Genomic DNA, 27,941 nt, shown 5'->3' with positions numbered 1-27,941 from the left:
ATACCATTCTCCAATCTCAGTCTTCCAGGTGCTGGGATTATAGGTACATATCACCACGCCTAGCTACAAGATTTCTTTTAATAATGAATTTGGTTAGAAGTTTTTTTCTGGTTCATGTGACATGGTTCTCATGGTTCTGGAAGTGAGCTGTGTATGTCATGAAGCTCACACATCGGCTGCAGTGGCCACCTGACTGCACGTTGACCATGAATGCTCACAGGAGCGCTTGCTTGCATGACTACCAGTACAGCTCACTGGGAACTACTCTGGCTGTAGCACAGGGGAGATGAAAGATGGGGCAGGCTTTCTAGTGGCTCTGCTAACAAAGGAAGTCCAGAAGAAAGAGCGTGAAGAAAGGGCTCTGGTGAGTACAGGAAAGAGAGAAGCGGACAAGGGATTCTAGAGGCAAGAGAAAAAGATTTGACACAGACAAATTAACATTAAGTGCTCACTCTGTATTTAACACGAGGGGGAGGAAAGGAGAGTAGAGTCCTTCAGAACAATGACAGAAGGGCGTGGCTTTCCCATCCAGATTGTGCTGGTCAGATGAAAGGTCATGTGACTGTCCTGGTTCAGAAAAGGAAGTGACACTGATGGGGATCGGTTTGACAGTCACGCACTTGCCTCACTTGGCCATGGTTTTAGAGTGTAGCTCATCAGCATGGTTTTCCGGAAGCCCACTGGGGAATATTGAGTATGTATACATTATACCTATCTGGGAAGGCTTGCTTTTTCTAGCAGCTCCCTCGCCCCCAGGTCAGTCAGCAGTGCTGGGCCCTCATGTTTTCAGCACTGAAATGCCAATGGAGGAAAATGCCTCTGACACCAGGAAGAAAGTTGGTTGACGCGAGACCAATGAAAAGGCCTGAGCAGTGTTCTTGCCGATGTGACCCTCTTATCACCTTTGGTGAGCATGCGGTAGGCTCATGATGGTTTGAGGTAGGAGCCAGTGACAAGTATAAAGGAACAAGGAGAGAAGAAATCGATGACAATAATGAAATATTAATATAATTTATCTATGAAGGGAAAACCTCAAGTAGCCAAGGGCTTAGAAACCGCATTTCTGTTGGGAGGTGAGCCATGAGAAGATTCTCTGTACCCTGGTTACCAACTCATCTGAGACAGATTAGACTCATACACTGCACATGGCAAGATGTATGATTTGCAGATATGTAGCAAAGGAAAGACACAGTCATCACTTCATATAGCTGAGGAAAGCTGCCATAGTGGAACAAGTTTCCACTAGACATGTCCCGTATGCTATAGTCAAGGGGCTCAAGAAAGCAGGATTCTGAGACCCAACTATGAGTTCTAAACTCCAAGGGGCACGATGACACGCTAAGATAAATCACTGAGGGTATCCTGTTTGCAGGGGGACTGGGGCAGAACCAGGGTGTCCAGTCGGTCCCCAGCTCAGGATGCTGCACTCCAGGGGTCTAGCTATCCTTTAGAGCTAACGGTTGGGACAAAGCAGGAAGCTGGGAGCCACCTGGGAGACTGCTGCCATGAATACATCTGAGAAGCTGGGCTTTGCATAGAGAACATCCCCTGTAGGTTTATGTGTTTGCACACTTGGTCCCCAGCTGGTGGCACTGTTTCAGAAAGTTACAGAATCTTTAGGAAGTGAAATACTAGAAATTCTTTCAGTTTAGAGATTTCAACATGGACATACATCAGTTAGAGGTTTTATAATGGTTATAAAGAAATGCTCAATGGATTTTTTTTTATCATGCCTGACATGTGTTGTTGGCTAATGTATATAATATACATTATATATGTATATGTATATACATGTATATATAGAATATATTTTTAGTGTACATCATCTGTTACTATGCAACCAATTACCCCAAAAATTGATGGCTTAAACAACTCACACTTTTTTGAACTTTAAAAAGATTTATTTTATTTTTAATTCTGTGTTTGTATGTGTGTCTGTGGGTGCACCCAGAGGCCAGAGGTGTTGGAGTCCCACTGGAGAGTTATAGGCAGTTATAAGCTTGATATGGGTGCTGGGAACCAAACTCAGGTCCATTGCAAGGGCAGTAGACATTCTCGACCAGAGACATCTCTCTGGCCCGGACCTCTCTTATTTGCTCTTGTTTGCTCAGAATCCAATGGCCAGCTGTTGTCAGCTGGGTGGCTCTTCTATTAGCAGCTGAGCTAGGGTTGTCCATGTGGCTGTGACCATCTGCTAGCTCCACTCAAAGCTGGCTGGTATGTTCCTCAGCTGATAAGAGTTCTTTCATTGGACGTGGTGTTGCCCTCACCCCACCCCGCCCAGGCTCTCTGAGCACTTGTCGGCCAGCAGCACCTTCCAAGAAAGCACAAGGTCAAGCAGACTAAGACTGTATTGCATTTCGAAACCCTTTTTTTCAAATTTCCCAGAACCTAATTAGGACATGCTGTAGAATGTTCAGAAGTAGGTTTTAAGGTGATACATTTCTAATGGTGTCTCCTTTGCTAATTTTTAAAGTAATGTGCTTATAGTTCTTCCAAAATAGGAAATAACTTCATTTAAAGAAACCAAAACAGTTTCCCAGAGATTCAAAGGAAGTCGTGTTAGGAATAACAATCTGTCCAGTGGGCCAAGGCTAGGATCTTGCATCTGAGTCAGGAATATAGCCAACTTATCTCTGCCTCCAGTTTCCAGCCCTTGAGTCATAACCCACACACACATCACCTCCCTATTGAACACACAGAGCTTCCAAACTAGAGACGAGGGCTCCTTTCAGGTCTCCGTGACAAACCCTTCCACTCTGAGCTCCATCTGCCTGGACTGTCCCCTCACCTCAGTGTCCCTCTATAATGACACCAGATCCTCAATTACCATGGCAGGGATGTCGGATGAAGTTTTGTGAGAACCAGTTACAATTCTGAGCCTTAGTTCCAGGCATGTTCTGGAAATAGTGAATGCTTAGACAATGACAACATCTACTTTCTCATACTTGAAAAGTAGACATTTCAAACCACAGGGCTTTTCTGCATAATTCTCTTAACTTTACATTAAAAAACAGTGAGCTAAGCCTCATAGTATATGGTTTTTTTTTTTTTTAAGCGTTCGTATATATAAAGTAGGAAATTAAATCCAGTCGGAAAAATTCCTTTGGAGAGAGTAATCTAGCTTACTCTACAACAAATTTCAGTTCAGCCATAAATCAAAAGCCAGACCCCCAAGTCAGTGAAATAAACTAGAAATGGAGCTGAATTAATTCTTCAGGACAGCTGACAGACTTGGATGGTAGAAGACTGGCCAAGATTTGTCTGAGACTTGCCCTGACTGTTGCTTCTGTTTATCACACTCTTGCCATACAATGACCACTCTCTGTCCAGAACTGGGGCATTCATCCTTGCCTATGACTCATTAGAGATGCCCAGACCATCCATTCTCATGGTAATCTGGTCCTGTATGGAGGTGAGCCTATATATCTCTATATATTTCTGTAACATAATGGTATTAAGCATACTTTTCCAAACTGGCAAAGCTTTACAGCGGATTTCAAGCATGGATAGACCTGTTGCTGTAGCATTTCCTAAGTTCCTCATAATGACACAAGAGGTATTAAATTACTAAAGAAAATGTGAGGGTTTCTCATCCAAACCAGAGGATGCTTAAGAACAACATCAAGGAAACAACAAAATCACGCATGCGTTTGGTGCCTCTTGAGGCAGGCATTTCACTCTTGCGATGCTTTTATCACTGCGCCCTAAATAAGATGCTGCCCTCCTGGAGGACAGAGCCACTCACTAACTTCTCCGTCCTTTGGCTGTGTGTAGATCACCGACGCAGGGCTGGAGATATTATCTGCACGGTGCCATTATCTGCACATTTTGGATATCTCTGGCTGTATCCAACTTACAGACCAGATCATTCAGGACCTTCAAATAGGCTGCAAACAACTCCGGATCCTCAAGATGCAATTCTGCAAGTCCATCTCTCCGTAAGTAGGCAGCTGCATAGAAAAGAGCTTGGCAGTGCCCGGAGAGCTTGACATGTGGCTGTGCCATTTCTAATACACAACTTATATTTTGACTAATTGAAACCAACATTCTGAGTTGAACCAAGCAATTCCTTCTAAAATTAACTTTGTAGTTTTATAGTCCTTCTACAGAAACGTTTAATCTCAGCCCCTTCCTCTTTATGGCCAAGTAGGTACCTAAGTTAATTCTGCCCCTTATCACTGAGCTCTAGATCTGCTGCTGAGATGTCATGCATTGGGTCATCTCCCCAAGGCATAGAAAACAATGACAGGCAGCTCCCTCACCACACACTAGGAGACCTTTCGACTCATGGGTGTCTGGCTTCCTTCCAGTCTGGAAGCCTCTTTACTTGCTGTTTGGACCATGGACACAGTAATGAGTATTTTCACTGAAGCCTGTAGGTAAAAATAGTGAAAGAGCTGGGATGTGAGGGACCAGAATCCAAAAAATGAGATAATAGAGAAACACGCGTTCTGCCGTTCCTTTCCTACGGCTGTGGAAAATGCTCAGGTCACCATCACTCTCGCCTGTGGCGCTGCATCCCACAAGCAGTGACCGTACCCAGACCATTTTCCTTCCTCCTTATGATTGTTCCCAGGGTCCTACTATTTCATCAAATTTTTAATACCGCCATTTTTATAGACGCCCGTGTGACAAGATGGATAGCAAATGCATTGTGTAATGCATTCATCACTTTTATAGAATCTAAAACTCTGAACTGTTAATGAGCACTGAAGTTACTCTGGCTTGTAGCTGACTGAGGAATTGCACTGCACAACCCACTGCACATTTCCAAACTTAGCAATGAGTGCTCGGCTTCATACCAACTGTCTGTGAGTCTCTAAAACCTGTGCTTTTCAGAAACCACAGGTAACATAGAAACTGGTCAGCTTCCAAGTCCTTTGCTCCATCAGGCATTTCCTTTCCCTGTAAGTCAAGGACACTGCTGTCTCTGAATGTAATGTCCTTGTATCAGTGTCAGCAGCCCTGGCACACACACTGTTCAATGGTTGTTTTCACTGGAGACCTCGTCTACCTACTCAGTAGTAGTTTATTCCTAGGTGTTTTCTCTCTCTCTCTCTCTCTCTCTCTCTCTCTCTCTCTCTCTCTCTCTCTCTCTCTGTGTGTGTGTGTGTGTGGGTGTTTTTTCAGTTATCATGAATGAGATTATTCCCTANCTCAGTAGTAGTTTATTCCTAGGTGTTTTCTCTCTTGTTCTCTCTCTCTCTCTCTCTCTCTCTCTCTCTCTCTCTCTCTCTCTCTGTATACATGTATGTGGTTTTTTTTTCAGTTATCATGAATGAGATTATTCCCTATTTTTTCCTTATTATGTTATTGGTATAGTTCCTCTTTTGCTTGCCTTATTGCTTTGGCTAGGAATATGAGCACAATATTGAGTAAGAGTGAGGAGATTACATACTCTTTCCTCATTTCTGATTTTAGAAGAAATACCTCCCCCTAAGGTGTCTGCGATAGGTTGTCATGTATAGTCCTTATTATGTTCAGATATGCTCCTTCTATCCTTAGTTTTGATTATAGTATATGATCTTTTTAATATATTGCTCCATTTGACTATAAGTAATTCTGTTGAGAACTTTGGCATCTCTGTTCATCAAGGAAGAGCAAATATGTATGTTTCATGCACATGTATGTGTGGTCTTTGCTTCCTTATTTCTTCCTAAGAAAGACTAACAATATTTTTAATCATTTGGTCATGGACATCTTTGAGTCACAACCTTCCAAAAAGAATATACACTAGAGACAAAACTAAATGGAGTTTAGAATGTTCATGGCTCTCTCTGGAGTCCGTCCCTACATCCACAGGGTCTGTGAACTCTGGTCAATAGCTCCTTTCTGAACATCAGCCTTCACATAGTGGGTGGGTCAGGCTAGTCTTTCGTCAAAGTGAGCCGAGTGCTCACTCAAAAGCGTGGAACATGACTTCCCTGCTCCTCCAGCTCCTGGGCTATGAAGATTCCTCACCCCCTCAACTACCCGGTAAGGTCTGGATTGGCTAAGCTACAGATAATTGAGCCTGGGGAACCTGATTATTAGCACAATTCCCAAACGTCCCCTCATAGACCTGAAGCTCTACATTAAATGTGACTGGTGATAGTTCTCAATTCCAAATTCAGTCCAGTTTGAAAACTGTAGAAATCACTTCTGCATCTCACTCATGCTAAGCACTGTCATTGCAGGGCAGCGGCTCAGAAAATGTCCTCGGTGGTCCAGCATCAGGAGTACAACTCTGACAATCCTCCACATTGGTTTGGCTATGACTCTGAAGGCCACCCTCTTGCCGCGATTCACACTCGAGTACAACTTAGAACTTACTCGGAACTGGTAGTCAAAGAGTCATTCAGCAGTGACGAGGAGGGTCCAGACTCCAAACACCAATAGGAAAACACCTACAACAATTTCCCTCCATTTGATGTAAATATTGTGAGTTGCTGGTTCTCAATAACAATGTCAAAGAGCAGCACATCTCTGCTTTTTATTTCAATTGCAAATGTCACCTTTATATAAATTAAGACTGCAAAGGTAACCTTATCAGGTTACCTTTAAAGATCTATTTATTTAACGTATGTGCACGTGTGGGTGTGAATGCAGTATGTGTGCAGGAGCCAACAAAAGCCAGACGAGGGTTTCAGATGATCTGGAACTGGTGTTACAGATGACTGTGAGCAGATGTGTGGATGCTGGGAACTGAACCTGGGTCTTAAAAGCCAGTAAGGACTTTTAACCACTAAGCCATCTCTCCAGCTCCAAACAAATTAATAGTCGAGGTGAGCTGATCTGACCCAAGGTTACAATGTAGGAAACAGCTCCACAGCTTCTGCTTTTTAAGTAGAAATTGCTCTCCAGACAGGAACAGAAAGCACAGGAATCAGCAACATCTCGAGCCAAGGTGCTAAAACAATGAGGGTCTGTGAAGCTTTAGTATAAATGACAGAAACATATGATTTTAAAGGCAAAAAGCAGCTTTCTTGTAATTTCCAGACATTTGACAATAAAGGAGAGCTAAAAAACAGCTCTAGATTCAACACTCACCAGAAGCCAGTAAAGAGAAACAAGAACAATGTGCCCAGAAAGGAAGGGCGCTCCTGGGACACCCCTAGCTTCTCATCACTGGGACAACACAGGGATTTTAACTGCGAAATGCCAAAAAGACAAAAAACAAACACCTTCCAATCTTCTACGAAGAACTGGCTTTCAATTTCATGATGAAAAACTAATTTAATATGATTTTTATCAAGGGCTTTCCCATTAGGGTCTGATGCTGACACGGCAGCTTTCCAGCTGCCGCACACCCAGCAGCTGTGACAGGGCAATGGCAGGAAGTCCCTCGCTACTTACCTCTTAGTGACTAACTTCTTTGACTACAAATTGAAAATAAAGTTAAAACATTTAAAGGATATTAAGAGGTTCTTTAGAAGCCTCTACACCACATTATTGGATATTCTGTTATCAGGTAAATGCTTTTAAACAATTGAAATCAGCGGCAGAAAGGCTTCTGGGGGTGGACAGCTCGTGACTTGGTTAAACAGCAAGTTTGAAGAGCTGCGCTGAGGACCTAAGCTGACTGTGGTCAGAGTGTGACTTCTAACTAAATTTGGAGATTTGTGGCAGCTGCATGAAAGTTGGCTTCAGAAGTCTGACCCCCGAGTGTTTCATGTGCACAGCTAGGGAGACATAAAAGAGGCAGCTGGCTTCTAAAGGAGTCCCATCTGCACAGGAGACGAGGCCAAGGCAAAACATACCCTGCTATAGTGTGGAGGGACTCAGCAGGTGGCTTCATGGGCAAAGCTTGTTTCAAACTTTTAATGTCTTTTGAAAACCAAGAATGAGAGGCCTGTTCACTCACCCTGAGGAGATAAACTCTGGACTACAGCAATGGAGGGAAGGGGCTGCAATCAGGAAAACCAGCTATGCAAGGAGGTGTAATTGTAAACAATCTGAGCTGAATTCTAACTCGTGATCTTTTGGGTTATTTTGGCTACTTTTATCAACTTTATTTTTAGTTATGAAAATATTTTTCTAGTTGCCTGAGTAAAAAAATATTATAAAAACTGCCTTAGTGCCTTGCAGCTTCCTTTGCTTAGCACACACACCACACAAAATATCCTGACATGTGAGGCATTCAGTCTTATATATATTCTGATGGGACAGTGACAAACCAAGCAAGGGTGACTTTTTATCTCACAAATTAGAAAGGATATACAGAAATATTAATATAAAGGAGACTCATATTTAGAAAAGTTTATTTAATATCAGTGCTAAATCACTGATTTATCTAAATCAAAATATACAACCCAACCAACTGGATCTACTCAATACAGCATAGCTTTTAATGTTACAGTCAGTTGACATTTCTAAAGAAATGGAATCCACGAAGGGACTCTCTAAAGCACACCGCTGTAAAAGTGCCCTGCACTTTCATAGTCAGCCGACAGAACAACAGCTCTTTCCCACAGTGAGGTCGATCCTAACCCACAGAAGACCAACTAAAACCTGGCAGCATCGGCTTCCCCCATGTAAGGGTTTATTCACAAGTGGAGGCAGTGATGACTCAGGAGGGACATAGTAAGAGGGAAGTCTGTCCCGTGGGAGTTCCGATACCAGGAATCCTGAGCTGACTCCAATGGCTGCCACCTTTTCATAACCATCTCCAGTGGGAGCTCTGTACATATGTGGGATAGTCTCATAATCATGTTAAATAGCTTGGCCAACCAAGCAGAGATTGTTCCAGCTTAAAAGAAGACCTGACATTCAGGGCATGAGAGAAGGACTCTGTGTTTTGCCTGAAGAGAGGCTGCTCGAGGAAGGAGGTGAGCATGTGGTTGTCTTCAGAAGATGAGATGACCATTAGCTGAAGCCAGCAGGAAAGTACATCATCCAGGTATAAGGAAGCCGATTTTTCCTATAACATGAATGAACTTGGCAGAGTTCTCTCCCGCAGCTCCCAGATAACAGCCTCAACCTGGACAAGACTTTTATTCCGGCCATGTGATATACAGCAAACCCCCCAGCATAAGCAATTACATCGAACCCGGTGAGTGAGCGCTACCTGAAGTTATTAAATCTGTGGTAGAACTGTTCTCTTGCCCCCATCCAAGGTTTTGCATTTTATTTCTTCAGTGAGGCAGCGTGAGGAAATCTTCTGCAGTTGCATTTGAGCTGCGAGGTATTCCTTCGCCAGTACATGCATGCTGGGTGTGCATGGTCTGTTAGTCACTCAGTAGTTACCTAGGCCTTCAAACTGTCATAGTAACATACAGTTCCAGGGTTCAAGAAGTCTTAGCTTAGTGATGGCGCTAAAGCACAATCACAGTGATATGTGCAACAGGTCTGATGAAGAGAAGCCACAAAGTGCTTTAGGAAAAAGGTAAAAGTTCTCAACTTAGAAAGCAAAAAAAAAAATCACCCGCTGAAGCTGCTAGGCCCTACAGTCAGGGTGACACACTGTCTGTGAACTTGTAAAGAAGGAAAAGAAAGGCATCTAGTTTTGATACTGTAACTAAACTGTTAAGGGCTTTGGCCAGAGTAAGTAACTGCTTAGTTGTATAGAAAAGGCATTTGGCTGTCATATGTGTTTATATTAAAAACAAAAATCCCACAGTGTACAGGGTTGATACTGTTTGTGGTTTCAGGTGTCTCTGGAGGCCCTAAGACATATCCTGGGGACTTTTATAATTTGGAACAGAACAACAGAAAATGAATAGTGGAATTACATACACATTTTGCAGAAGTTCCCTGAAACCTTTCACCAGTACTCATGGGCAGCGCTGCTGTTTTTGACGTTTATATGAACACTGGCGTCTGCTTGTTAGTCCACGTCAAAAATCAAATGCCCTGAAACCATTCTCAGTCCGGCAGTTTCAGGGACTGAAACCAGCTCTGATGGTGAAAGCTTACAGTGCCTTTGGGGGCAATGGCATTTATCCATCTCTCACATTTGCTTGCTTGATTCACGAGTCCTGAAATACAAAATTGCACCAAGTTCAGTTTACCAGCCAAGAACAATATTGAACTCACTGATCTTACTAGTGTATGTCAAAGCCAGGCATGCCTAAGAACTCAAGTATCTTGGTGAAAAAGGGTTGAGTCGGGAAAGCCACAAAGATGTTAGAGAGTTTTGGTCCTCTTCTTTTGCTCGAGATGAAGCTGTGATGTTTGTACTGTTTTTAAAGTAGTTTAAGAAAGAGAATTCTATGGATGCATAATTAAGCTACTTGTTGTATGTAAGGTACACAACAGTCTGTTTGACAAGTGTAGACATCTGGGAAGTCAACTCCCCAGTCAAGACAGTGAACACATCACCCAATCCCACACTTCCTCCCACACTGTGATCTTCGAGCTTTAGTGCACCCTCCATCCCCCAGAGACCTGTGTGTTAAAGGCTTTATCACCTACTGCACTATGGGAAGGGTGTTAACTTTTGGAAGTGGATTCAGTGGCAGGCCTTTTGGCCACTGGAAATGCACCCTCGAGGTGGGCAATGAGGTCCCAGCCCCTCTGCATCCTCCTCTCACTTTGTAGCCCTGGGGGAGCAGCTGCAGTGTCACTTGTCCCTTGCTATGATGTACTGTGGCTTCAGCACAGGGCCCAAACAAAAACTTAGCAGAGACCGGCGCTTCTTACTGTGAGTGGATTAGCTCAGACGTCTGTTACAGTAACAGAAAGAAGACTAACACACTGTCCCTGCCTGTCATTCCTCGTCTCTCCACAGTCTAGTGACCAGTGATCTGCTTTGTCATGGTGAACTGTTTGAATTTCCTAAAACTTCACATAAATGTCTTTTTTCAACATAATCATGTTGAGGCTGTATCATTTTCCAGGTTGTTCCTGGAAGTTTTCCGCAAGCAAGCTCATCCATACTCGTTGAGTGTTCACAGTGGCATCCACAGAGCTTCTGGGACAGCTCCTCCCCTAACCTCCACTGCCCTGCTACCTTAGCTTAGTCTCTTCACTCCGGGGTTCTGCTGGTTCTGTGTTGCTCTCCTGACCCTGTGTGTGGCAGCCATAGGGCAGACCCTTTGCTTCTCAGTGAAGTTATTATGCTGTCTTGCTATCAAGGTACCAGAGTATTGTCTCTCCTGAGATCCAGTTTGTACTTAAAAGTCACAACTGAACTTTCAAATAAACATGGAGGAAAGCCTGGACCTCCTTAACATTTAGCACCAGTAAGAAAGCATCAACAACAACAGGAAGTCTCCTGAAGAGCTGGACCCTTGCCTTTGTACGCGGGTTACATCACTGCCCCCGTCAGTGGGTTTGCCTGCAGTGAGAGGCTGGTCTACTCATGTCCTTCTGAAGCAGGTGAACCAAGAACACGGGGCCGCTGCGGCAGCAAACACGCGGGGGAGTGATTTCAGCTTAGCCTCCGTGCTCAAAGGCGAGGCACTTTACAAACTTCCATTACGTTGTAACCGGCCTATCTTGTTGACAGCTTTCACTGAAAGCTCTTGCTACTTTGGCCTGGATCTGTGCAGATTCTATTCTAGGCCTTCAGATGGTTCTTGCAACACACTGGAACCTGGGCTTTCAAAACCTTAGTCCTTATATGTCTCTCTGCCTAAAAAAGGAGACAATTTTCCTGTAAACGATCACCCTATTCTTAGGTAGGAAGTGGGAAGAACAGTTTCTGCAACAGGCTTACTCTACCATTTGCTCTCTAGACTCCGAGACTCCAGGTTCTCCCAAATACATAACGTCCAAGTTCTTTCTAGTTATCTCAGAGCATCCCTGATTCCTGGGAAGCAAGCAGCTCCTGTTTAAGTTTGCACCAGGGTAACACTTCTGCTCCTACCTCTATAGCACACTAAGCTGGAGTGCACTAGGGCCAGAGGACTCTGCTCCTACAGAGCACACCCTGGCAGATGGATGCACACCATTAGTATGTTAGGGATCTTCAGAGATGTATAATGACCAATCAGCTTCCCCATTTACCAGCTGGTGAGGAAATAAATGTCACACCTATGAAGCCATGAGCTCATCATTAATCTGACCTTTTATCACTTTTGACATATACATTTCATACACAAAACCTAACCTTACACATACATTCTCCTCCAAAGTACAAATAAATATTTTAATTCTGTCAGAAGTATTCTAATCTTCTCAATAAAAGCACAACCAAAAATATTTTTAACAAGAAGTCATTACAACAGAAAATATTTTTGGAGCTAGTCCAAATGGTCCACCATCCATTAAATTACCCTTCAGTTCCTTGGAGTAATAAAGGTAGTAATTGTGTAGGCACAGAGCAGGGAATGACCGTACAGTGGCTCTTCCCCAGACCTCTCCTCTGCAATGTCTGATTCTTTGTTCTACTTCTCATCTCGGACTCAGTAGCTTTCATTTCTGAAAATGTAATTCAGGTCTTGTTTTTTTAACTTTACAACCCCTAACCTTTTGAGGATAAGGAACACAGCTATAGTTTTATTTTCTTGTTCTGCTAATTCTATTGTCTGAGTCGATTCTGCAATGACTATTTTTCTTCGTTACAGGTCATGTTTTCCCTCTTGTCTCTGCCTTCCCAGTGCTGGGATCACAGTAGAGACAGCATGCATCACTCTTTCTTTCCTCTTTGTCTGAGAGTCTCTGGCAGAGGCAGACATTGAGAGTGTTACCCCATTGAGTGTGGAGTGCTCATTTCTGTAACTCTCCGGTTTTGTTTAAGGATGTAGTTAGATTGCTTGGAACAGTTTCTGTCTCTAACCTCTGCTTTTATGGTGTTGGACAGTTCTAAGCAGTGGCCAGTCTAAGACCTGTTGGTGCCCACTACCCAGTACTTCACTTACCTAGAGCTCCTTGTTCTGCCCTTTCTTTGAGTCTGGTGGGTAAAACAGGCAATGTTACTAGACCGGTGTGGTGACACTACATGTGACACAGACCCAGGCAGGGTACCTGAGTTCTCCCTTCCTGCCACTAGACCGGTGTGGTGACACTGCATGTGACACAGACCCAGGCAGGGTACCTGAGTTCTCCCTTCCTGCCACTAGACCGGTGTGGTGACACTGCATGTGACACGGACCCAGGCAGGGTACCTGAGTTCTCCCTTCCTCCTCCATTCTACTTCATTTCCCTGACAGTGGCTGTTTGCTAGGGATAGCTCCTTCCCTCTGCCCTCCGAGTCTCATCTGATCCAAGCCCTGCTTGCTACCAGGGATCGTGTACCCAAAACACACTGTGCACCTCTGCTCTTCCATCTCCTCCAGTCCAGTATCCCCACCCTTCCCTCAGCCTGTCTCCTTCCTTTGATACTCACCTGATCCTGTTCCTACTTGCTACCAGGGACCTTGTAGCCAGCACATATTGCTTGGACCTGGGGAGGCTGCCTGTACTCCCCATTCCTATTTTCCTTTCTGATAGCCTTAGTCCAGTGGCAGCTTGCCATGGGGAGCCCCCTCTCTGCCTGTCTCCCTTCCTTTAGGGCTCACCTAATCCCATCTGCATCTAGGAACCCAGTAGTCACTATTGTAAACAGACTCAGGTAAGCTACCTCTGGCCTCTACCGTTCCCCCAACTCCAGCCATCTACCATATCTACCCTGCAGTTACTGCCTGGTTTCCTACACCCTGTGCCCAGGTCCAGTCTGGTATGTTCCCTGAACCCTAGCCCCTTTGTACCAGCTCATTCTGTTCAGTCCTACCTGTGTGATTCCTAATCCCAGTCTTGGCCTTGGTCACACAGCTTGTGGGACCCCAGGTCTTCTACATTATATCCAACCTCCAGGCATATTTGTATGCAGATTTAGTCTGGTGAGTCCCTGTAACCGCATCTACTCCAGCCTCACCCAGTCCTTAGTCCTTGCCTCAGCTGTACAACCTATAGGCCATCCTAACCTGCGGAAGCCTAGAATGTCACATCAACACACAACCACAGAAAGAAATCCACATGCCCTGGGCTCATCAAACAGACAAAAATAAAGAGAAACGGGTAGGCTAACTGCAGATCTTCTCCTCTCCTTCAGAGCCTCCAAACCAATTCCCAGTCTTATCCTGAGCTCTGCAGCAGACCACCTGCTATGGTCTCTCCTCACTTTGCCTTTGTCCCAGGGACTAAGCAGGTCCTGGTGAACAAACACCATGCTTGACTCCCTCCTGTGCGTCCCTTAGCTTCCCCACCTCCTAGATCACTCCCATTCCTAAGTGTCAGCTCCCTAGACCTAGAAACCCAGTCTACCTGGACCCTCCAGTGGCCACAGCCATTAGAATCCCAGAAGGAACTTCCCACCAGGCAACACACAACCAGCCATCATACTAGCCTAAGACCTAGATAGGGCAACAGAAAGTAAAGGACAAAATGCCCACCCAAAAAGACGAAACCCAGGTATTACACTTAGCACTAGGTGTTATTATTAGCACTTAGAATTACAATCTTCCTAATCCCAGATGCGTAGATTCCAGAATAAAAACACAGTGACATCCAGAACAATGTGCCTCTACTAGAGCTCAACAACTAACCACAGCAGGCCATGTAGTATAGCTGAAAAGGAAGAAAAAGACCCTGACACAGCTTCCATGAACACATGAAGGGCCTTAAAGAGGAAATGAATACATCCCTTAAAGCCTCTATAAAAACACAAATGGAGGAAGGAAATAAATAAAACCATTCATGACCTGAAAATGAAAATGAAAACACAATCAGTGAAGAAAACTCAAACTGAAGGAAATCCAGAAATGAGAGCTCTAGAAACTTCAAACAGGAGCCTCGGAGGCAAGTCTCACGGGCGGAAGAATGGATGGAGAGAGAATCTTAGGCACTGAAGGCACGATAGAAGAAATGGATAGCTCAGTCAAAGAAAATGTTAAATCTAAAAAACTGGCACAAAACATCCAAGGATCATGGGACACTATGAAAAGGTCAATCTAAGAACAACAGGAATAGAAGGAGAAGAAACCCAGGTCAAAGGCACAGAAAATATTTTCAACAAAATCATAGAAGAAAATATCTCTAACCTAAAGGAGATTACTATAAAGGCAGAAGAAGCTTACAGAATACTAAATAGACTGGAAAAAGAGTCCCCGTGTGTATAGCTCCATCCCCGATCACCATTGTCCACTGGTGGCCTCACGATGCAGAGGAACTGGGAGCAGGGTTGTAGCTGGGTATAAACAGCCCAGGAGACACTGTCAGAGGACAGCTCTGAAATAGACAGGCTAGATTGTATAGCTTGAGTAGTGGGGAGGAGAGGGACAAGGACAAGGGAGGAGTGATGTGGGGGAGGGGCCTTCAAAAAGTTTCAGTTTAGATCAGCTCAAAAGATATCAGTTGAGATTAGCAGACTGCTGGTTACATGATTCTGAGAAGCCATTTTTATGGCAGTGAAACAAATTTAACTGACTTTGTTATCATGATGTGGCCTTTGTCTCTATGGAATTGAGTAGGCCCAAGCCTGAGGCAGCCATACTCCTGCCATGCTGAGAGCCATCTGGGTTATGGGCAGCACTCTACTGTCCCTCGTCATGCATGGGAACCCATGCCCTTGTCACATAATAATCAAAATGCTAAATGCTGTTTATACCAAGCTGCAAGGGAAAAAGAATAACATATAAAGACAGACCTATTAGAATAACACCTGACTTCTCAATGGAGACTTCAAAAGCCAGAAGGACTTGCATAAGACTCTAAGAGACCACAGATACTAGCCCAGGCTATTATACCCAGCAAAACTTTCAATACCAATATATGGAGAAAATAAGATATTCCATGATAAAATGTAATTTAGGCATTATTATCTAGCCATACAGAAGACACTAGGAAAACACTATCCTAAAGAGGTTAACCACACTCAAGAAAACATTGGGAATAAATAATCCCAGACCAGAAAATCAAAAGGGGGAAATGCATGTGTATCTACATACCACAACAAAATAACGGGAATCAACAAACATTAATGATCTCTCTCAACATCAATGGTCTCAATTCCCCAATAAAAAGATACAAACTAACAGAATGGATGCAAAGACAGGATTCATCTTTCTGCTAAATTCTAAGAAATATACCTCAACATCAAGTAAATGAAATTACCCCAGGGTAAAGGAATGGAAAAGGACATTCTAATCAAGTGAACCTAAAAAGCAAGCTGGTATAGCCATCTAAATATCTGACAAAATAGACTTCAAATAAAAACTAATCAGAAGAGATAGGTATTGGCTTTCAAAAATAATCAATTAAATTTTTGCAAACCAAATCTAAGTGCATACCAAAAGGTCATCTACTATGATCAAGTAAGCTTCATCCCAAAGATGCAGGCAGGGATGGTTCAAACATAATGTAATTCACCATATAAACAAACTGAAAGAAAACCACATGATCATCTCATTTGATGTAGAAAAGGCCTTTTTAAAAAACCCAACACTCTTTCATTATAAAAGTCCTGGAGAGATTAGGGATATATAATAAAGGCATAATAAAGATAAAATCAACACAATAAAAGGAGTTTACAACAAATCCATAGCTTACATGAGGAGAAACTCAATTTCACTAGAACCAGGAACATGATAATGTTGTCCACTTTTCTCTATACCTATTCAATACAGTACTTGCAGTCTTAGCTGAAGCAATCAAACAACTGAAGGAGATCAAGAGGAAATGAGTAACTCAAAGTATCTTTATTTGCAAAAGATATGATAGTAAAGTAACCCATAAAAATTGTACCAGGAAAACTCCTACAGCTGAAAAACCTTTCTGCAAAATAGCTGGATACAAACTAACTCACAAAAATCAGGAGCCCTCCTATACACCAGTGACAAATGGATGGAGAAAGAGATCAGAGAAGAGACCAGAGAAGCAACCTTTCATAATAGCATAGAATAATATAAAGTATCTTTGGGTAATTCTAACCAAGCAAGTGAAAAACTTGCAAGATATAGACTTTAACATATCGAGGAAGATGTCAGAAGATGAAAAGATCTTCTATGCTCAGGGATCTATAGGGGATAATAATAATAAAACTAAATATCAAGAAAACAACCCTTTTTTTTTTTTAAAGCAAGATACAAACCTAAATAGAATTGTCAAAAGAGGAAGCTCAAATGGTCAAGAACAAGGCAATCAATGTTCAACATCCATAGTCATCAGGGAAATGCAAATCAGATAGCCTTGAGATTTCATCTTACAGTTGTTGCTATGGCTAAGATCACAAATGAGCTCGTGCTGGTTAAGATTCGAGAGGAACCCTGACCCACTGCTGATGGAATGTGAACTTGTACAGCCAGTATGGAAATCAGTGCAGGGGTTCCTCAGAAAGATGAAATTAGCTACCGCAAGAGCGAGCTACACCACTCTTGGACATATACCCAAAGGGCATTTCATCCTGCCATAGAAACACTTGTCCAACCATGTTCACAGCTGTTCTATTTATTCATAATAATCAGAAATTGGATATCCTTCAACAGAAGAATGGATAAAGTACATGTGGTGCATTTTCACAATGGAGCATTATTTAGCTGTTTAAAAAGAAACACAAGAAATCCACAGATAAATGAATGGAACTAGAAAAAAAAAAAAACATCCTGAGTGAGGTAAACCCAGATGCAGAAAGACAAATATGGTATGTATATTCTTACATGTGGATATTTGCTGCTACATTAATGATAATGAAGCTACGACCCGCAGAGCCACAGAGATTAGCTACTAGCATCAAGGCAGCACAGATAGATCTTGTAGGAAGAGGAAGCAGAATAGGTAGTTATGCATAGACAGGTAGAGGGCTGGGACTAGGAGGACCAGGAGGGAGGCAGACACAAGTGAGGGGAGGGAGGGAGGGAGAGGATGCAGAGACTAGCTAAAGTAGGGACCTTAGGAGCGGTAGAACAGAAACAACACAGGGAAGCTGCCTAGAAGACACACATATTTGAAGGCCATTAAATGAAATTGTCAAAAATGGGGGACACAGATCCCCAACTGGACATCTCTTATCACCAAATGAAGCTTCTAATATCTGGAAATCTAATTGAACTGTTGGCCAAAGGGGTCCCGTGGCAATCCCCAAACAACGCAGACTGTTGTCAAGACTGTTGTCAAGTTGTTCTCCACACTCTGACAGGAAGGCTCCACACCTCCATAACTCACTGAGCATGGAGCCATCAAGCTGCAGCCTACACAGAGTCCTCCCTCCTCTTTCAGAGTTTTTGGCACAGGAAGGTACTCTGCATATTTCCAAAGGAGAAATGGAAACACCAACCCAGCCACAAATGCTCTGATCTACAATGCGGTCCTGCCTGCAAGCTGTACTAGGGCAGTGGTAGCACAAAACTTGTGGTAAACACCAATCTATAGGTGACTTAGGCCCACTCATGAGACAGAACCCACATGGAACACTGCTTGAGTAACCAAAAACCTGAAACTAGATAGCTCAGGGATGTGGGAAAACCAAACACTATGGTTTAAAAACAGACATTAGGACTCATTTTATTGCTTATGCAGATCAGTCCCTTGCTCAGCCACCATCAGAGAAAGCTTCATCCTGCAGCAGATGGGAACAAATACAGAGAATCACCACCAGACATTATGCAGAGAAAGAGAGAACTCAGCACTAAATGGGATGTTTCCATCAGGTCCCTCAGGATTTGATGTTTCCATCATTTCCCTCTCCTCAGGCCTCAGTGGAAGAGAAAGCAGAGCCAGGGGAACGGAAGACACCAAGGAATCAGGGCTCTAGTGAACACAGCTCATATAAACTCACAGAGATGGAGGCAGCGTGCACACAGCAAGGGTCTACACAAAGTCCTCAGTGTATACACTATGGCTTCCCGTTTACTGTTTTTATGGAATTCCTGAATGTGAGAAAGAATAGATCTCTTGAGTTTTGTGGCTTCTCGTGGGTCTTTGTGTCGTCGTTTTGTCCAGTGCTGGAGAGTTACTTTACGTTATTTTATTACTGTCCCTTGGAAGCCTGTTTGCTTTCTGAGAGAGAGGAAGTAGACCTGGGTGGGAGGGGAGTTGGGAAGATATCAGGGGGAGCAGAGGGAAGGAAAATTGTAAAAAAGGAAACAAGAACTACAAATAACATGAAAGGCCAAGACAGTGTTTCCACCGAATTTATCACTTATATAAAGTTGCTCTCCAGCGAAAATTATCTAGATGAACATGACTTAATGAGATGAGCAATAAATGCCTGAGTGATGCCCAAGAAAAAACAAATATATCTAATGAAAAAAGGAAGAAAATGGAGGATTTGAAATCTGAATTTAGGAAAGAAATATTCAAGACAATGCAAGCAGAAATGAAGACGATCTGAAAAACTCATTAGCTGAACTGGAAATCGCAGGGCAAGCCTTACAAATAGAGTGGATAAAGGAGAACAAAGACTAGCAGGGTTAGAAGACAAAGTAGAGCAATGAGACCACACAAACAGGCATGTGAAAAAATACAACAAAACCACACAAAGGGAACATGCAGGGACTACGGGACATCCTGTAAAGACCAAAACTTCGAGTGTAGGCAGGGAAGAAAGAGAGGACTCCTCAGTGTCACATGCAGATATGAGTAGCAGACAGCACTCAGATAGACAGGGCCAGAAAAGAAACTCAGCACAGGAGAGCATAGTGAAAGCAAAGAGTACTGAAAGCTGTGAAAGAACACAAGTCACACACAGGAAAACCAACCTGCATCACTGTGCCCAGGAAAACTAGCTGCCATAGTCAAGAAGGAAGAACTTGCCAGAGTATAAACAGGCCGGAAGAACTGGTGCCTACCAAATCAGTCCTTCTTTGTGAATACTGGAGAGTTATTACTTTATATTAAAGAGAGAAGTAGGTATAGCCAAGAGACTGCAGAAAGAAAGCAAATGAAGCTGTGATTACACAGCTAGGAACACAAACAGAAAGCAAAGCAATGAGATGAGTACAATCAACGCATACCTTTCAATGACAACAGTAAACATCAATGGCTTCAACTCTTCCAAGTCAAAAGATACAGGCTGAGGGAACTAAAAGCCATCTCTCCACTGTCCTCAAGAAATTCACCTTAAATATAAATACTTAGAATGCAAGGTTGTGAAAAGTATTATAACCAAATGGGACCAGGAAGCGAACAAGTATCACTATCCTAAGTCTGACAGAAGACTTCAAACCAAAGCTAATCACAAGACATAAAGAGGACGTCTCAGTCCAACCAAGGGAACAGTTAACCAAGAAGCCATCACAATCCCAAATATATATGCACCAAACCATGGCACAACCACTTCCTGGAATTACAGGCACAGCCTAAGTAAACTATGTAAACTCAGTAGGTGACTTCAGTAAACTCAGTAGGTGACTTCAGTAAACTCAATAGGTGACTTCAGTAAACTCAGTAGGTGACTTCAGTAAACTCAGTAGGTGACTTCAGTAAACTACGTAAACTCAGTAGGTGACTTCAGACTCCACTTTCACCAACACATAGGACATCTGGGGAAGACAACCAACAACAGTAATGTCAGAATTAAATGATATTATACACCAAATAGACGTAAGAGCTCTACAGAAAAGTCCATCCAAATGCCAAAGTACATGTATTCTACACAGTAGCCCATGGAAGCTTAAGATATCCTGAGACAAAACCCAAGCCTTAATAAAGTGAGAAAAACTGAAATAATTCCATGTATTTTATGTGGCCACAGTGGAACAAAGTTTAAAATCAACAGCAAGCAATTTTCTAATAATTACATAAACTTGGGGGAGATTAAACAACATATTACTGAAAGACAAATGAGTCACAGTAATTAAGAAAGAAAAACATTCCTGGAACTAAATTTAAATGAAAACACAGCACAATAAAACCTCTGGGAAAACATTAAAAGCCGTCCTTAAAAAGGAGAATTTATAACTCTCACCTCCTACATTAAAAATCCAGAAAGAACACAAATAAATGACTTAATGATGCAATTCGAGAATTTGGAAAAAGAACAAACCAAACCCAAATCCACTAGATGCCAAGAAAACATGAAATGCACGCAGAAATTAATGAGATAGGATCAAACGACACAAAGACCCATTGTTCTTTGAAAAAATAAGGTTGATAGACTTTTGGCCAAACTAACCGAAAGAAAAAGAGAACCCAAATTAACAGAATCAGAAACAAATAGGCAAACATTACCACAGATACAAAGAAGTTTAGACTATTATAAGGGGATACTTAATAACTTAATTCCAGTAAGTGAGGAAGCTTAAATGGACAAATGTCTACATTTATCCAAACCAGCAGAGATAAAGTAAGGTGTGTGCATTAAAAGACCCATTAAGTCCTCAGTGTAAGGAACTCCAAGTCTGGATGGAGCCACAGCCAAACCAGAATTTCAAAGAACTACAGCCAACACTTCTTAATTTATTTAAAGAAACGAAAACCAGAAGGAACACTTCCAAACTCCTCCTAAGAAGACAGTTAAATTATTCTACTACCTAAACTAGATAAAGCACTGCAAGGAAAGGGGACTTCAGGTCAATATCCCCAAGGAACACAGACCAAAAGTCCCCCAAGTAACACCCGCAAATGTAATACGGCAACGTGCATCCTGAAGATAGAGGGATGGTTCAGCACACACAAGTCAATAAATGCAATGAATCATGGGAGAAGACTGAGAGACAAAATCACCATGATTATCGCTACAGATGCAGACAAGGTCTTGACAAAATTCTAGACCTGCGTGAGCACAGGGCTCCACTCACTCCGGAAGGCTAATCTAACAACTCTTTGGAAGCTTGTCCCAATGCCCTCTGTTCAGTTGGCCAGGCTGCAACAGCTCGCTCTCCCAACTGTACTGGAGCCTCCTGGCCATCCAGCCTCCATCAAAGCCACCACAAGCACTCTTCTCATTTGTACCTGCTGCTCGGGGACCACTCTGTAAAGTGCCTGAGGTCAGCGTCTTGACAACCATTGTAAACAATGCCTTTTATTATTCCTCTATCATGGGTTCCATAAGAGCTAACTTATTCCCTGTCACTGCAACTTGCCTGGGAGATCTAGCTTTTCAAAAATGATATATAAATGCTATCCACTCTTTAGAGACAAAGCTTACAATGATCAGGAGCAAAACCTGATCCCTTCTGGCAGACACTAACAAAGGCAAGTCTTACGGTAGTCCCCATAGCTCACGTCGTTAAGGAAACAGAAGGAACAGCAATGATCTGACAACAGTTCCTACAGTGACTAATTCTCCGTCAACATATGTGAATATAGGCTTCAGGAAGCCTTGCCTACTGAAACCTAGTAACACTGTTTCAAGTTACTGAATTTCCCCCATGTTGTCCTAAACATATATGTGACACTGACAAATGACGTCTGTGTAGTCTAAAAACAGTAGTTATTTCTAAACACTGTGTAAAAGACCACACTCTTTTTTTTTTCTTATTTTCAGAGTAAGAAAAGTTGTCCTGAAATTGTAAAAATTAAAACTATGAATTAATGTCACTGAAATGTTGAAATACTTCTTTTCCAACCTATGGCTGATTTTCTGTGTGTGTGTGCAGGTGTGTGAGGCCCGCAGACAACCTCTGGTACTGTTCCTTACGTGGTATCCACTCTATTTTCAAACATGTTTCGTGAATGGTCTGGAACTCACTGTATCAGCGAGACTGGTTGGCTAGGGAGCCCAGGAAGCTGCCTGCAACCAACCATTTGCTTTTTTAGTATGTGGATATGGATTCCAGGATCTAACTCAAGACCTCATGCTTACAAGGAAGGATTTTATTAGCGGAGCCTCTTCTACAGCCCCAATTTTCCATTCTAAATAGTAATAGCACTACACCTGATGGTATGCTGAGAACGGTAACTTGATGGTATACTTTGACTACAAGTGAATGCATTTATGTGTTTTATCCTGCAGTTGAACTGAAGTGAAGCTGAACAATAGTGCTGGCTTCGGTATGAGATCACAGGACAAACGTCAGGCTTTCACTCTTCCTCTTAACACTCTTTGGACTTTGTAGCACCAGTATTTCAGGGTTTAGACCCTAGATATACCACACTTAAGTCTCACATCTAAACTGATGAAACTGAATTCAAAAACTTAATAGAGATATCAGCTTATTTAAAACACATTACCAAGGCCATTCACAGCCTGTTCGACTTGCCACTATGGACAGTGCACAAACAGAATCAAGACTCCCATGAGGATGAGAAATGTACTCTGAGAGACTGCTTACGGCGCCAAGTCTCAGAAGGCAAACACTTGAACCCCCGGGCTTCCTTTTGACCTTAGAACAGCACGAGATGCTTACAAATTACTACAGGAGTTATATAAACTAGAGTTATTGTTTTCAGTAACAGAGCAGGGGAAACAGAGAACAGGAACTGAAATCACCATAACACATGGAAACCCTATGCAAAATTTGAGCCCGACAGGCTAAATATGCCTGGGATGGCTTCGTCCAGAAGTTATCCAGGAGTCGGGCTGCAGATATGACCCAGAGCTCTAAGGTAGTATTTCTGTTTCTCTGCCTCAGAGACTATCCAGGAGACCCAGGTAAGCGCTCAGCTACTTGTAACAATAATTTACACATGAAGCTGCTTATTATTTCCAAAATTAGGTTTCCAGTTAGATGTCTGTGCAGAAAAGAACAATCTGATCTTATTTTCTGAGTCAGTCTCTTTATTTTATGCACTTGATATACAAGGCCTCTGGCTTTAGGAACCTAACAATTTAAGAATCAAAGCATAGTATGTAGTTTTTCTTTCTTTTTTTTTTTTCTTTTTAATTTTTTTGAGACAGGGTTTCTCTGTCCTGGAATTCACTCTGTAGACCAGGCTGGCCTTGAACTTAGAAATCCACCTGCCTCTGCCTCCCAAGTGCTGGGATTAAAGGCGTGCACCACCACCGCCTGGCTTTCTTTCCTTTTTAAAATATAATTCTTTATTATTATTACTATTATTATTATTATTTTTTAAACATGTATTTATTAATTGGTTTTTTATTGTTTCATTTATTTACATTCCACTCCTACTTCCCAGTCCCTCCTCCAAGAGTTCTGCACCCCATTCCTCTTTGCCTCTGAGAGGGTGCCTCCCAACCCCTTCTCACCCACCCACCCCCAGCTCACCCTTCTACCTGAATCACCCTTTCCTGGGGCGTCAAGTCTCAGTTTTACTTAACCCCCAAATCTGTTCTGACAGACCCCAGAGAGGCTGCTCTGGCTTCTCACGAGGCCCTGTCCTGCCACTCTAATGGCCTCTGTGGGGGCAGCACCAGACTAACTGGGGCTCAGCCACCTAGGAGTCTCTCTGCCACTCTATTGGAGAACTCTGCTGACCCTGTCTGTGCAGTGAGCAAGAAAGGCCCCTTTCTTCTGCAAACTGACCTTTTCTGGTTCAGGAAGTAGAGCCAGAGTTTAAAAGATAAATACACATGAAAAAGCCAAGAAGCGTTAGAAACCAGTGCATATCATGTATTTACTGGTCCTTTCCTTCCACCCAAACTGTGAAAGACCTACTGATGTTGCTCATGTGAGGCAGCTGCTGTAGAGGGCAAGCCTCTAACCTTTCCCCACAAGAAATTTAAAATAATCTTTGTAATATACAAATCTGACTATGTGAATCCTAGGTTAAAGCATTTCAGTGCTCTTAATAATCCAAATCAGCTGAGCTCACCCAACTTCTCAGTAACCTTTTAATCCACTTTTCGCTGTTTTCTTATATTCTAGCCGTGTTTGATTTCCAACTCATGCTAATCTAATGTAGATGTGGTACCTGCGTACTGCACAGTACCACACATCACACACCTTTATAACACATGGATATTAGGCACTGTCTCAATAGAATACAAACTACTCGGGAGGCAGAACACCAGGCTCCTGCATTACTAGTTTCTAGCAGTGTCTAGAAATGTTTAAGTGACTGTCCAAAATAAAACAGGGAAGGGCAGAGAGAAAAAGAGCTAGTCTGGAGAAAGATAGTCTCTATGTGTCTGTCTCTCTCTATACACATGTATATAATCTATAATATATATGCACTGTATATATATATATATATATATATATATATACATATATACATACACATACATATGCATATATATGTATGCATGCATGTATTTATGTATTGAGGTAGCACTGGTTCATTGGAATGGATATGAACAAGAATAATAAACCAGGCACCAATTTGAAGTCACACACACAAAAACCATGGCTAAACTCAAAAGAATAGGAATTTTAAATTAAGTTTCAGAAAGGCATATGATCCCATGAGTAGCAAGATGAAAAATATATTGAAGTAGCTTTGATTTATAATTCGAACATGCTTACACATGCAAATCATTAGATTCTGTTAAGATTCAGAGCATGGCTACATTTTTATTAAGGAATAGACAACTTGGCTCTTTATAAATTCAAGAAGTCAGGCTATGCATGGTGACACATGATTACAATCCTGGGACTTGGTGAGCTAGAGCAGGAGGATTGTAAAGTCTGGCCAGGCTGGGCAACTCAGGAGACCTTGCCTAACTAATGCAGACAAAATCAACCCACTCCACATCTCATGTTGATCCTTAGCACAATTGACATACTCTGATATTCACCTGGGTTTTATCTTGTAATTACGATACTGCCCACTAGGCACCGAGTCAGACCTGGGAATGTACAGATATTTTCATTCTCATCATACTTTTACCAATGTCTGACTTTGTTTTTAGCAGACTGTACTCTAAATTCTCATGACCTATGAAAAGAACTTTTAAAACCTACACTTGATTGTATGAAGAACACCCTCTTATGTTCTTCCTGGAGCATAGCTCATGGGTAAGCCTGCAGCATATGTACATATGCAGTTCATTTCAGGTTCCTTCCTGATGACACTGTGTTAGAATTTAAAGGGAAATGTCAGCTTTTACTTTAAAAGCCATTAAAGCAAACATTTGAAGATAGTGTATCTAGATGTAATAAAAAATGTACAAGAATTATTTAATTTGTGAAACTAAGAATCTGCCATACCAAAAGAGCAAATTTACAGTATGCATAGCAAACAAGATTTCTGTGTAACCATGTAATTTAAGGCTTGTGTAATAACAGATGTTTAAGAATTAGGACTCCACTTAGGAAAAAGATTTACATATACTTTATCTAAGGACAAATTGCTGAATGATGGAAGGAGGCCTTTTCTTCTTTCTTTCTTTCTTTCTTTCTTTCTTTCTTTCTTTCTTTCTTTCTTTCTTTCTTTCTTTCTTCCTTCCTTCCTTCCTTCCTTCCTTCCTTCCTTTCTTTTCTTCCTTTTACTTAAAATTAGATATTTTCTTTATTTACATTTCCTGGTTTTACCTCCAACCCCCCCCTATTTCATCCCCCTCCCCCTGCTCACCAGCCCACCCACTCCTGCTTCCTGGCCCTAGCATTCCCCTACACTGGGGCCTTCACAGGACCAAGGGCCTCTCCTCCAGCTGATGACTAACAAGGCCATCCTCTGCTGCATGGCAGCTGGAGCCATGAGTCCATCCATGTGTACTCTTTGGTTGGTGGTTTAGTCCCTAGGAGCTCTGGGGGTACTGGTTGGTTCATATTGTTGTTCCTCCTATGGAGCTGCAAACCCCTTCAGTTCCTTTGATCCTTTCTCTAGTTCCTCCACTGGGGATCCTGTGCTCAGCCCAATGGTTGGCTGAGAGCATCCACCTCTATTTGTCAGGCACTGGTAGAGCCCCTCAGGAGACAGCTATGTCAGGTTCTTGTCAGCAAGCACTTGTTGGCATCCACAGTAGTATCTGGGTTTGGTGGCTGTATATGGGATGGATCCCCAGGTGGGGCAGTCTCTGGATAGCCTTTTCCTCAGTCTCTGCTCCACACTTTGTAATTCCTCCCAGGGTTATTTTGATCCCCCTTCTAGGAAGGACCGAAGTATCCACACTTTGATCTTCCTTCTCCTTGACATTAAAGTGGTCTGTGGATGTTTGTTGGGTATTCTGAGCTTCTGGGCTAATATCCACTTATCAGTGAGTGTATACCATGTGGGTTCTTTTATGATTGGGTTACCTTACTCAGGATATCTTCTAGTTCCTTCCATTTGCCTGTGAATTTCATAAATTCATTTTTTTTTTTTTTTTTTTAGTTTTTCGAGACAGCCCTGTATAGCCTGTCTCTGTGTAGCCCTGGCTGTCCTGAAACTCGCTTTGTAGACCAGGCTGGCCTCGAACTCAGAAATCCGCCTGCCTCTGCCTCCTGAGTGCTGGGATTAAAGGTGTGCACCACCATGCCCGGCAAATTCATTGTTTTTAATAGCTGACTAGTACTCCACTGTGTAAATAAATGTACCACATTTTCTATAACCATTCCTCTGTTGAGGGACATCTGGGTTATTTCCAGCTTCTGGCTATTATAAAGAAGGCTGCTATGAACATAATGGAACATGTATTCTTTTTACATGTTGGAGCATCTTCTGGGTATATGCCCATGAGTGGTATAGCTGGGTCCTCAGGTAGTATTATATCCAATTTTCTGAGAAATCACCAGACTGAGTTCTAGAGTGGTTTTACCAGCTTCCAATCCCACCAGCAGTGAAGGAATGCTCCTCTTTCTCCACATCCTTGTCAGCATCTGCGGTCACCTGAGTTTTTGATCTTAGCTATTCTGACTGGTGTGAGGTGGAATCTCAGGGTTGTTTTGATTTGCATTACCCTGATGACTAAGGATGTTAAACATTTCTTTAGGTGCTTTTCAGCCATTTGGTATTCCTCAGTTGAGAATTCTGTTTAGTTCTATACCTCCCGCCCCCTTTTTTTAAATAGGGCTATTTGGTTCTCTGGAGTCTAACTTCTTGAGTTCTTTGTATATATTGAATATTAGCCCTCTATCAGATGTAGGGTAGGTAAAGATCTTTTCCCAATCTGATGGTTACCAATTTATCCTATTGACAGTGTCCTTTGCCTTACCAAAGTTTTGCAATTTTGAGGTCCCATTTGTAGATTCTTGATCTTACAGCAAAAGCCATTGGTGTTCTGTTCAAGAAATTTTCCTCTGTGCCCATATTTTCGAGGCTCTTCCCCACTTTCTCTT

The 27,941-nt window shown here is 42.4% G+C and overlaps 2 protein-coding genes across 4 annotated transcripts in view; one reads left to right on the top strand and one right to left on the bottom strand.

The window, feature by feature from the left end:
- Fbxl13 (F-box and leucine rich repeat protein 13) overlaps window positions 1-6,461 on the top strand; it is a 173,101-nt gene extending 166,640 nt beyond the window's left edge. For both annotated transcript variants that reach the window (XM_021190074.1, XM_021190073.1), the window contains 2 exons: window positions 3,778-3,941; window positions 6,180-6,461. In XM_021190074.1, the coding sequence (XP_021045733.1) occupies window positions 3,778-3,941; window positions 6,180-6,381 (366 nt within the window). In that variant the 3' untranslated portion in view covers window positions 6,382-6,461. The remainder of the gene's footprint in view (window positions 1-3,777; window positions 3,942-6,179) is intronic.
- Window positions 6,462-8,226: 1,765 nt separating this feature from the next.
- Fam185a (family with sequence similarity 185 member A) overlaps window positions 8,227-27,941 on the bottom strand; it is a 57,791-nt gene continuing 38,076 nt past the window's right edge. For both annotated transcript variants that reach the window (XM_021191440.1, XM_029535082.1), the window contains one exon: window positions 8,227-9,959. In XM_021191440.1, coding sequence (XP_021047099.1) covers window positions 9,847-9,959 — 113 coding nt within the window. In that variant the 3' untranslated portion in view covers window positions 8,227-9,846. The remainder of the gene's footprint in view (window positions 9,960-27,941) is intronic.

Source organism: Mus pahari, chromosome 2 (assembly GCF_900095145.1).
Source record: "Mus pahari chromosome 2, PAHARI_EIJ_v1.1, whole genome shotgun sequence".
Lineage (NCBI taxonomy): Eukaryota > Metazoa > Chordata > Mammalia > Rodentia > Muridae > Mus > Mus pahari.
This window is presented reverse-complemented; position numbering and strand designations above follow the sequence as displayed.